Below are 12,655 nucleotides of genomic sequence, written 5' to 3'. Positions count from 1 at the left end.
TGTGTGTGTGTGTGTGTGTGTGTGTGTGTGTGTAAAACTGCTAAAATGCAAATGTTATCATGCGCTATATGTGGTAGCGTATGTATCTAATTTGCTTGATTGCTCGTTCCCCCAGTGTATAGTTTTAATACATGTTTCTTCGTCAAGTCTTTATGGTGCTATTTCATTATCTTAATGGGTTTTCTTCTTCTGTGTTCCTTTTCTAACAATGACTACATCTATTGTCAGAAGTGAAAAGGTGTGTATGTGTTTTTCTGAGCACTCAGCAAATAATATATATTTATGTAAGTGTGTGACAGTGTATGAATGCATCAGCGTGTGGAAGTGTATGTGTGTGTGTATGCCATTGCAAACACACACTGAGCTACAGTAGGTATGCATGTATTTGTGCGCTATAGGCTGTCACTTATCACTGGATCAGTCCCCCAAATCACCAGACAGACAAATGGTTATTAATATTTAGTCATTGTTTTCCTTACGGTTGTCAAAAGCAACTGCAGGCTGCATTATGGGCTGCACTGCTAACCTTACCTGGCTTGCATAATATTTTGTGTGTGTGATTCTCATACCTGTTTATCGGTGAGGGCGTATAAGTACTGATGATCTGGGCTGAAGAGCAGATCTCTCAGGATGGGGCTCCCGTCACTCACGACAACATTCTCATACAGCAAGGCAGGCTGAGTGATGGAGTTCACCAGAATCTGGACAAGGACAGAGGAAAATGGCAAAGCCATGATTACAATCAAACATTTCTTAAATCTTAAAAATACTTTGCAAAACAATAGTATGAAAACCAAAAGGCAAAACATGGTGTTCTAAACTTTTGAGACCAAAATTATTTGGTTCTCTTCTTGATTACGCTACGTACATAATACAAAGAGCTCACTGTGAACAGTTTTCATATCAAAGAAATAGTCCCCATGAAAACAATAGGACATTTCCATACTGGTAGTTGATTAAGGGGATCTTTGAAGATGCAGATAATGTAATGACATAGTGTTAGCAAGCTAACTTTTTTAGCGCTTGCTTGTTGACTAAAATGTGTTAGCTAGTGTTAAAAGAGTTCATACAGTCATGCTACAGCAGTAGGCCTATATGTAGTACAGTAAATGGATGTTTAGGGTTATGTGCACTGGCTGCTGTAGTTTTATGTCAAAAGCTAGCTCAAAGTTGGTGCTGTGTGTTTAGGTACTGGTGTTTATCAGTTAAGCTAGTTAGCACCCAATGCCCCATTGATGTTACACACAAACCTTGGAACGAGCAAGCTTTACATTTCTTTTTAAACTCCATTTGAAAAAAAAGAAATCATAATGATGTAGTAGCCTAAGTTACATTTTAGAATTGTCAAAAACCTTTTACAACATTTTGTTAGCTTGGGGGCTCCACACAACATGTTGTCTGTCTGGTCTAGAGTATAGTAGCCATCACCATCATTTTAAATTGTAAGTTCATTTGTTTCTTATTGTCCTCAGACATCAAATGGCCTACCCTGACGAACAATACCAAAGTCTCCCTGAATACTTTTATTTTTTGTTACTCATTCCAGTCTCTCCTAATGTAGCCTACAGCAGTTATGTTCAGGACAATGATGTATTTGCTTCCACCTCATGTAAAAGCAGCCAATTCCCATTTCATCTAGTTTAACACTTTACTTTAAAATCTTGCTGTCAGCTGGATGACAACATCTGAAGTGACAGATAGCATTTCAGCACAGCACTTCTCAATTCATGCTGAAACTTAAAAGCATACCAGTTGGTTATGGTGCCACACTGTAGAGGGTGTAACTACAGTACTCGACTAAATGATGGCTCATTTGTTGGTGCTTAGGCTACAGTGTTAAGTTGATTTGCAAAATGACAGAGTTACTGTATGAGAGTCCTCCCTGTGTACCAGCAAGTAAATATTTCTCTTCTTCTCTCTGTACTTTTTCGCCCATGGATCTTTCTCTTTCTAATTTCCCGACCTCCATCTGCTCATCCATCACCTGACAGCAGTTTAGTCTGCAACAAGTTTTCTGTTTTTCTATCAGCTAGACTCGCTCTATCATCTCTCTTTTTGCTCTCCTTAGTCTCCACAGTCTGATTCTGGGGTTATTATCTGGCAAATCACTGCCAGAGTTTCCTAAATCTGTTTTTATTTCTGAACAGAAGGTTCATTAACACACAGACTGTCATCACTCTATGTGCTTTTGTAGAGGAAGCGGCTTTGGTTAAAAGTTAAGTGTTTTGACAAATCAGATTTGAGGACTTACTCAGTGGGACATTGAGAGACTAAACCTTGGGATTTTACACTAAAATGCGTAGGTATGTAGCCTACAGCAGAAACCTAACAGAAAGGAGCTTGTTTTCCTGGAAACCTGATATAGGGAAAATAGGTACTGCTTAATTATTGTTTTGTATTGACTTGTACGTTTTATTGCATTTATGTGAGCGGAGGAGGTGTATCTAAGTTGTTACTGTCCAAAGGTCATTTGTTTTAGCAGTCCCCTATGTTGCTCCGACATAAACACAAACACAGAAACTTTTATTGATGCAACCTTTTTTGTGACCTTTTATTCCCGTGTATTTCTGACTCTGATGATTACTCCCTCTCTCTGAACAACAAAACAGGCAAACTCACATTGACACAATCACTCACGTATGCACACTACAACAACAACAACAAAAAACCCACTATTTGTTAATTTTAAAACTACCACATGCCCTATGCCGCCGTATCAGTTGTGATGAGTAAAGGACTGTGGTGGAGCGAGTGGGGTGGGGGGGTTGTTGTAGGAGCAGGGAGCGTGCTCTGGCCTACAGCTCGGGGCAGAGGGCAGTTGGAGTGGGATTCAGGTCAGCTGGCACAGAGGGGACTGCAGACTGGAGCAGGTGACTGCAGATTCTCATCTAGTCTACTAGCCTGCAGGTTTCTGCTCTCCTTCTGTGACCTTTGGAAGTTAGTATCTAAACGCAGACTTCACACTGAGGAAGTGGCAGCACTTATGGGTGAGAAACTTTCATTAACCCTCCAATAATCCACTTTTTTTCACGTGCTTTTCTTAGCATCTACACTTCACCTAGAGGAAAACCTGTATGGCGCCATATTATAAAAGTTCCAAATAAATGTCATATGTTTACCCCGCAGAAACCCCTGTAGGGACCAGTTTCATAAATTCCACCCTTTTCTCTTTGTATAGCCTGTACTTACTAAATCCAAAGCAATAAAAGTGAAAAGCAAAGGCGACACTGGGGCATCTGGAACTTTTTTATGTGTCCATTTGTCCAATGTCTCACTTTCTGGAACTTATTAGCAGAGAGCCTGGGCTATAAGATGAAAGAGACTCTGCTCCAAAATCAGTCTACCTGTTTTAAAAGGCTCTTATTAAATATGCTTTTATAACTGCTCCAAGGGTGATTATTAGAACAACAAAAAAAACATTAAGGATCCCACTTTGATGTTACTGACAGTTTATGAGTCATTAAAACAGAGGTTTTTTTTGTTTTGTTTTTTTTACTGATTAGTTTACCTCTCTGGAGCTAGACAATCATACGTATTTTATCTTGCGCAGCAGGGCCACTCTTACGATGAGTGGGCTGAACATTAATTGCTGCTATTTGCATTCAAATTATCCACCGAATAATTAGTTTTACACACAATGGTTATTTGTAATATGTACTGGTGGCAAATATGACATATCAATTCAGTCACTTCAACAGAAAAGAGAAGGTATGCTCCATTTATATTCCAGGCACTTAGCTAAATGCTCTTTTCCAGGGTGATGTACATTAAGGAAGCATGTCTTCCTTAAGGACAGTTCAATAAGACACGCATCATGTCTTCGAGCTTTCAGCTGAAGTATGGTCTCTCTAGGCCACCTTCAGTCACGCAATAACACTGCAAGAAAGAAAGTTGGGATCAGGATGAAGTTAAAGGTGACTTTTCCTAATGAGTTTGCATCCTGCACTTCAACTTTGGAGTCTGTTTTCCACTTCTGTATCATCATGTGTCCCAAACTTACACTCACAAACCCATGTGCCAACAAATCTGCTGGACAAAATATATCGATTGTCACAGCTTTCCAAAAACGACCGGATAACAACTTCAAGCTTCTTCCACCTTTGCTCCATACAAACAAACGTCATAATTCCCATTTCCACTCCAGGTCCTTCTACTTGTTGTGTTAGGGCTTTTGAACAAACATTCTTTCTATTATACTAGCTAACTGCCGGAGTTGGAGTCAAGAGTAGGAAAGTGGACATACACAGGGGACATGTGTTTTTGTTTTGTTTTTTAAACCAGGAGAACCACCGATATTTATATTTCTACTGTATTATAGCATAGCAATAGAGTTACTCCAAAAGACTGGTACTGACTGTAATGCATGTACTAGTTGTAATGCTGATTACGTACAATGCTGTTCAAAAGTTTAGACCAGCTGCTTGTAATATTGATTGATTGTTTCTTCTATGGTGCATATGAGCTCTAAATATTTAGTATGTCCATTTTTCTTTGGGTCCTCTACAGTCTACTCAGTGGTTAGATGGAATAGGTTTAAACTGTCCAAATGTTCAGCAAATATCCCAACAGTGCTAACGTAAGACCTTCTATTTCTAGGTTTAAAGAATAGCTTTTCTAAAACAACACATTGCCTTTTAATTAAAGCTTGTTATGTTATATTAGTCATGCTAAGCTTCTAGTTTCTTTCACCAATAACTGCTGACTTTTTCTATTCCTTTTGAACTGTTGCTCAGAAGGATGTCTCTTTCGGTCCTTTAGCTTGTCAGTATGCTTAAACCATTGCACAGTGTCGTGTTCACCATGTACAAAGCCAACCAACATATAACAAAATAACATATTTGTAAAGAGGGACTTCTACAAGCTAAAAGTGTAAAATACCTTACCCAATCAAGCTTTCATACCAGGCAATTCCAAATTTTTGATAGTGTAGGTAAAAATGAATGTTGCTAGTGGCCGAGTTGGCCCAGTGGGTAGAGCAGGTGGACATATACAGGGAGGTTTATGCCTCAAAGCAGAGGTCCAGGGTTCGAATTCAACCTGTGACGATTTCCTGCATGTCTTCCCCCTTTCTCACCTAGCTGTCCTATCAAATCGAGACGGTACAGCCCAAAAAATAAACTAAAAAAAAAAAAGAAAGAAATGAACACTCTTCGATTTCCAGATTGAGTGAACATTAAGAATACCTGCACCAACAACCTCTGTCCTTATTCGGTAGTAACTAAGCTCTTGTATCTTGACATTGATACATTTTGGCAGCATGTATTTTGATAATAATGCTAGCAAGCTAAACATGCAGGATTGTTTTGAAGCACACCGGTACATGCCCTCGTGAACTGAAGTTGGTTTCGGGGACGAAGGCAAAAGTTGATAATGATGGTGGAGACGGTTGACGTGGGGTGAGAGTGGGTGGTGTGGTGGAGGGACAGGGATGCTCAGTGGGTGTGCGCACCGAAGTGTGCAGAAGAGGACGAGGAGGTAATAAAAGTGAACAAAGGGGAGTAATGAGGTTTGGCTGGAGTGGTGCAGTGATTAATACCATGCTGGGTTCAACCACCGGTCACACCTTTTGGGTCAAGTGGCACATGCTATCAATTCTTCTTCTTTAAAAAGTTGTCCTTGATTCTTTTTCTCTTGGTGCCTTGGTTTGACTTCCTTTAATACCTTCACTTCTTTCCCTCCGTCTTTCCTTTTGGCATGTATTTAGGCAGGCGATGCATTAATTGTTTTTGTTTATAAACCGACTTTGCAATGACATTTTATTTCAACTTTCTTTCATCTGCCTTTCTTTCCTCACCTGCCTTCATTCCTAGTTATTTTCTCATAAACTTCTTCACTTCATTAAGTTTACCATATCTCCTCTTCACCCTGTCTCCCTTTGTTTGCTTTCCATTCCCTGTTAAGATTTTTTCTTTCCGTCCTCATTTCTTTCTTTGTCCCACTTGTCTTTTTCTTCCCCTTACAGACACAGACCTCCATTTTCTACTTTGTGTGTGTGTGTGTGTGTGTCTCCAGACACAGCAATACCCTGTCCAACCTTAGCTGTTAAACATCTAATAAATAGAGCTCAACAGTCCCGCTTCTCCTTTGAGAGACCTTCGGTTTCTGAAGTAAATTTCCAATTATTTCTCCCATTGACATCTGGAAAAATCTGTATATAAAAAGTTTTGGATCATGCCTTAGGCTAACCAGCTACGACATGACTCATAAGCATATAACATATCTATTCAAGTGAAAAAACAAACAGAAAATCAATAAAGGTACAAGACTGTACATATTTTCATTTCCGAGCAAAGAAACTACTCATCACATGAAACCACCGCGCACCACTGGATAACATAGCTGAAGACACACATAACCGCGAAAGAGCCTCTTGACCAACTTCCAATCAGACTACAACTTAGCGCACTTTTTTCTCCAAACATAGTGCTTTTTATATAGTGAATGTACAGTTAATAGCAGTTCTTTCAGTAGTAATGGTGTAATGATTGATATAACTCGTACAGTAAAAAGGCTACAGTAGCATAGCTGAAGTGAACGGATAATGTTAACTAACTAACTAACTAACTAACTAACTAACTAACTCCCTGAAAAACTCACTACAACTTTGTAGGTCTTGTCCCTCATGCTCGCCATTACAAAACCCACAAGCTGAGCCTCGGACAAACTACATTCAATAACGTGACCTGTTTTAAAGTGGTTGTCACCCCTTTGGACACTCTTGCTTTCGTCCTTGAAACAAAACGACCATCATGGCAGCCAATGAGTTACAAAGGTTTTAGTGTCTTCTTTTCATTAAAAACGGTACAGTAGACAGTAAAGTTCCAGTAGCCTACCCAGTACAGCAGCAAAGATTCTGACGGACTTTTGGGGGGTTTAACAAAACAGTCAAACAGTCACATGACATGAGTTCCACCAATCAGAGGCATCACTGTGGAATTGTTCAGGAATGTGGGTAATGAAGTACCTTTCCAAGACACTGCAAAAAACATTTATCTCAAAACAAGGTCGGTGCACCATGAACTTCTGCCGTCTATATGAGCACATATCGCTTGGTCATGTCGTTGCTGGTTTTTAGTCAACCAACGACGGTTACAATTTCATGACTTAGACTCTAATTGTCAATGGAGAAATTGCATTGTATTTTTACTTCCAGGAATGGGCTGTGGGCGGGACTGTTGAGCTTTATTACATGGTCAGACCAAAGGAGCGAAGATGAAGAGAAGGAGAGAAGGATGCAGAGAGGAAAGAGAGGGGATGATAGAGCAGCTTGTTGACCTCGTTAGCATCTCTTATTGAAACCAGTGTTACAAATGTCCGACGAAGACGAGTAATGAACCAGTCTCCCAAATGTTCAAGTAGCTCTTTGATGATGGAGGGAACAGAGGGAGGGGAAAAAGGCATTTCCTTAATGAAATCTACAACAGTGTGTCTGTACGAGTGTGTGTGAGTGTGTTAACGATTCCTTATTCTATTCACGATCCCTAATGAAATTGATTTCAGTCTATTGAAAGGAGGTTCTGTGCGCGCACGCGCACACACACACACACACACACACACACACACACACGAACACACACACACACACACACACACACACACAGACACACACTTTGAGAGAGAGAGAGCGAGGAAGTGGAGAGACGAACGGTGTCAATGTGAGGGTAGGGTGAAATTTATAAGGTTGTCATTTCATGTGTATGGAGTGTGTGTGTCTGACCCTGACTGGAGGGCATCCAAAGTATCACAGCACACCTGCTGACTACACAGTCTACAGCCTCAGACACACATAACATACACACACAAACACACACACACACACACACACACACACACACACCACACAGCTTGGTTGAGAACATCAGCGAGGACAGGTTACTCGAGTGAAATTAATCATCGTTCTTTTGTCGCACCGTTGCTCACAACAGGAGGCCGGCCCCAGGTGACACACACACACACACACACCCCACCACACACACACACCCCACACACACACCCCACACACACACACACACCACACACACACTCCAACAGATGACAGCAAGCAACTATGAAGCTGTTTTCCTAACAGCTAACAATAGTTGGCTCTGGTTAATAAAGTACAACACTGCCCAAGTGTGGTCGAAGAAATATACAGTACACTTTCCAAGTTTTGTCCTTTTCATTTGCTTGTCTTTCTTTTCTCCCATTTGTAAAGCTATACTGTTTTGAAATGTGGTATAAAAAAGTAAAGTTGACTTATTTACGACCAAGAGAAAATGACACACAATTACAACACACAGTTTGGGCAATCTCACATTCATGATGATCATCATGTAATTGAATGCCCTTTTAGAGATATCACAGCCTTCCCAGATCTCATTTATTAACTTAAGTAATAAATAAAATTTCCTTAAAAGTATAATAATGCAGCACGTACACAGTAATATTAAATGTATAATATATATTTATACTGTCCAAGACTACAAAAAGTAAAAAACAACTGATTTTTATGGTTAGTGGATGATGCAAAAAACTTGGAAAACTAGCTGTGTTTTTGGAGCAGCTGACAGTAGCAGTTTTTTTGCGCGGCAGTGTAGCATTTACACTTTCAGCTGCGTCTGCTCGCCAGAATGTGGCACAAGTGGCCAAAGCGGCATGAGCAATTAGATACACTCACACTAAAAAAAAATTCTAAAAGGTATAACTTGACAACAGCTTGAATTTAATGATGTTATTTTTCTTCCCCAGACAGTCGGCCTGCTTTATTAGCACTATTAGCACAGTTAGGAATCCTCAACTGAAACTGCAGGGCACTGGGAGCGTCAAAATGTCACAGTATGCCTTTGACTTACATCCCTGCAAGAGAATATGTGCTATGAAATGTCCCTTTATAACCAGAAGATGCTAAGAGAAGACGTCTCCTGTTCAAGTCAGGAGCACACAGATAAGCACACACACGTGCAGAACTCCCTTCGCCAACGCTGCATCTGTACACTTCTAGTCAGATAGTAAGACAGGACTCAGCACTTTTACTGCTGTCAGTCGGGCAGGGCTGGCATGGTCGCGTGCGCGTATGTTTGTGTTTAATCTTTTACAAGCATGATGGACTTGAGTTTCCCCCCTCAGCGCCGCTCTTACAAGCCTTCTTTCAGTGCACCCATATGCAGCTTGCCGCCCAGCCTGCCCCTATCATAACCACAAGCTGGAACCAGTCCCCTGAACAGTTGCTTGCTTCATTCTTCATTCTCCTTGCCATTTTTACTTCTCTACTCTCCATCTCATTCATTCCTCTCTCATCTCTGCTTTTCTGTTCCTCGTGTTAACTTCATCTCCAGGGGTGCACGATTCAGAAAATGTCACGATTCGATATTGATTTTTAGGCTCACGATTCGATTCCAAATCAATTTTCAATTAAAAAATGATTCACAGTATGTACATGTAGTTACTTTTCCATATTTTCCATGTATACACACCATTACAAAACAAAAATCGATTTTTGGAATTCTACGAATGGATTTTGAATCGGTAGAGCTTGAATCGGTTTTTTTGCACACCACTATTCATCGCTATAATAATCTCTCTCATTATTTTCTTGCATTTCTGCTCATTGTCAATCTTCCTTACTGCACTCTTTTATCCACTCATATCTCTCTTTCTTCCCCCGCCCTTGCACTGCAAAAAAATGGCTGTCGTTCTTATCCATTTAGCCTGCTATTATGTCTTTTTTTTCTCTTTAAAACAAGAGAAAAACTCTGCCAGTGGGGGTCAATAAAAGAGCTCTTAATTCAATGCTGTCTCACATATTTCAGTAACAAGTGTCAAACGTGGCAGAATAATGCAGATTGTGCAAGCGGTACCCAAAAAAATGACAACGTATTCACTAAGCAAACTTGAAATGAGTTTATTTGCATTGAAATCGGGCAGAATCCCTTCTGCCCGTTGGCAGTTTAAGATTGGATTAAATGATTTGTTAATGTAGGTTTTGTGAGTTTCCTATTTCTTCCTCTCCTTCGGTCCCACTGTGCCATGCAGCCCATGAGAATGCATCTGACATAACTACTCTAGGTCTACAGCAGCTCCACATTCTTCCCCGAGGCAGATCCTGCAGGCTGAGGCCAATGTGAAGCGACACACTTGTGCAGAATGTCTTGAAATAGTATGTTTGCTGGTTTCAAATCTAGAACCAGCTGGGGAAATGTGGGTAAGGTAGACAGGAAATATAAGCAGGTCCTAGGCATATCCATGTCTGTATATTTCTACGCTTTTAAAGAGTGTGTTCACGGCCATCTTTCCCTAAGTAAAATGGCTAAAACACGTCACTAAACAATCAGGGCACTTTGTAACATCATCATCATCAGTTAGCAGCATTTCTTTAGAAGATGAAAAAAATAAATAAATGGATTTCCACACAGCGAGGGGTGTTGTGTTGTGTAAACTCAGTTTTTACATCAGCGTTTGGGGGGTACATGAAGTCACTGTCCTTTAGGGGCGGGAATCACCAGACGCCTCCCATTTCAATATCATCTCAATACTTAAGCCACGATACAATATTATTGCGATTTTAAACATATTCTTTGAGATTTTTATATTTATTTATATAATTTATAACCTGTTTTCCAACTTCAATTTTTTTCCCAATTTCAAATTATGTCCTCAAAAGGATACTTTGTCAACATCTGTTTCATCTAAAAAGATACAATTCTCTGTTTGTTCATTTCACTTTTATTGCTACAAAATGGGATTGTCAAGCAGACAAACTGACCAACATATATATGTTAAAAGATTGATACTTGGCACCCGTGTATTGATACAGTATTGCCACTGAAACTATTGATTCCCCCCCCCACCCCTACTGTTCTTCACTGTGAGGATGGAGTGCCATGATCAATCACTGGAGCAGTGCGTGCTCCAATGCATGCAACATCTTAGTAAGCTCTGATAGTAAGTTAGTTAAAATGGTTTTAATATCGGCGTGGGAAATATTAGTTGCCGATTATCCCTTCAAATTTCAATATAGATTCTGACCGCCAATCGCCACAAGCCTAGTGCGATGACCGCGACCGTTTTAAACAACAATGGCGGATGTGACAGAAAGATGGTCCATTCAATCATCTGCTAGGTATTTTTTTTTAAACTGCCTGCCGGTTTTAAAACAGTTTCCAATGACGACTTCTCAAATAGTTTGTTTAACAAACCATCTGGTGATTCAGGTTACCAAAGATGATGAAATACTAAAAACTTGTTACTTTAGTATATATGACGTGACGGACTACTTTTGTTTTTTCATGTGTCTCTTAATTGCTTTTTGTAGCTACCAGGTGGAAACAAATACAGGCTTACAAGGAGATTGTTTTGTCAAACTTATGTTTCAAGGGTCAACAAATAACTTCCATACTTCAATTAGAGGCTGACATGGAAGCCATTAAAGAGCTATGGAAAAAAAAATAAAAAAAAACAGCTACTGAGCTTTCATGTCAACAGATCCGTCACTGTTGACAACTGAACTGGTCAATCAGTTGACATAATCCATTTGATACTGCTTCTACTACAGTAACACTGTACTGTAGATCAACTACATTGTAGTAGCAATAATACTATCACAGTAATGTTACTATTAATGCTGTAGTGGTGGTATTTTTGTTGCTTTTGTTGCAAACCAACTCATCTGACAACCAATGTCAATCTGGAAATGTTCTGTCAGAAACAAACAGACCGTGCTCCACATGTAGAAGTAGTAGTAGTAGTAGTAGTAATGCAGCTAGGGGTAAGTAGCCTATGTCAGTTTTCTGTTGTGTGGAATGGACAGATTCTCTCCAAAACTCTGTGACTTTCCTGTGTTTCTACATGTTTGCGGATGCCCTTTGTAGTCTCTGAGGCTGAGGATTTCAAAGTGAAATAGAGAGCTTAGGTCTCAGGATGCATTTCTGCACCTGAATATAACTGTGGGCCCTGAGCTATTGTTTTCACATTGCAACCATAATAGTTTTATCTTGACAGCTCTGAGATGACGACAAGTGAGGACAAATCTTCATCTCTCGAGCTCTAGCAGTGATGTGTGTGTGAATCTGTATTTGCATCTACACAGCAATTCACTTCCCTCGCAGTATCTGATTTGGCACCTTCCCTCTCACTCGCTCCTCATAGCTTTATAAACAATTGCATTTCTCTTTTGTTCCTCTCTCATTCTCTCCATCCATCCATCCCTCTCTCATCCCACTCTCTCTATATCCCCCCCCTTCCCTTGATGTACCAGCTCAGCTGGTACACATGAGCGGCCAAGCAGAACACACTTGTGTATAGCGCAGGCTAGCAGGATGTGTAGGTGTGAGTGTGTGTGTGTGTGTGTGTGTGTGTGTGTGTGTGTGTGTGTGTATTATGCCCTGCGGTGAGTAGTGAAACCACTGCTAAACTAGCTCAATTTGTCAAGAGCAGAGAAGTGTGGGCCTTGAGGACCACTGTACCGCTGTCTTCAAGGTAAACAGAGGAGTATGGATTTAAAAGAAAAGAAAAGAAAAAGAATTTCAAGGATGAAATTCCAATGGATGCCGCACACAAACTCACTCACACAATTCTGTGCCTTCAGATCAGTCTGACTGGAGCAAACACCAGGAGGAAAGGATACTCCATCACTGCCACTCCTTCAGTGTGTGTGTGTGTGTGTGTGTGTGTGTGTGTG

General features: G+C 40.3%; 1 protein-coding gene across 3 annotated transcripts in view; it reads right to left on the bottom strand.

The window, feature by feature from the left end:
• The window catches only part of plxna1a (plexin A1a), a 280,313-nt gene that overhangs the window by 133,612 nt on the left and 134,046 nt on the right, over window positions 1-12,655 (bottom strand). For all 3 annotated transcript variants that reach the window (XM_032520348.1, XM_032520349.1, XM_032520350.1), the window contains exon 4: window positions 570-701. In XM_032520348.1, coding sequence (XP_032376239.1) covers window positions 570-701 — 132 coding nt within the window. The remainder of the gene's footprint in view (window positions 1-569; window positions 702-12,655) is intronic.

The sequence above is a fragment of the Etheostoma spectabile genome, chromosome 7 (assembly GCF_008692095.1).
Source record: "Etheostoma spectabile isolate EspeVRDwgs_2016 chromosome 7, UIUC_Espe_1.0, whole genome shotgun sequence".
Lineage (NCBI taxonomy): Eukaryota > Metazoa > Chordata > Actinopteri > Perciformes > Percidae > Etheostoma > Etheostoma spectabile.
This window is presented reverse-complemented; position numbering and strand designations above follow the sequence as displayed.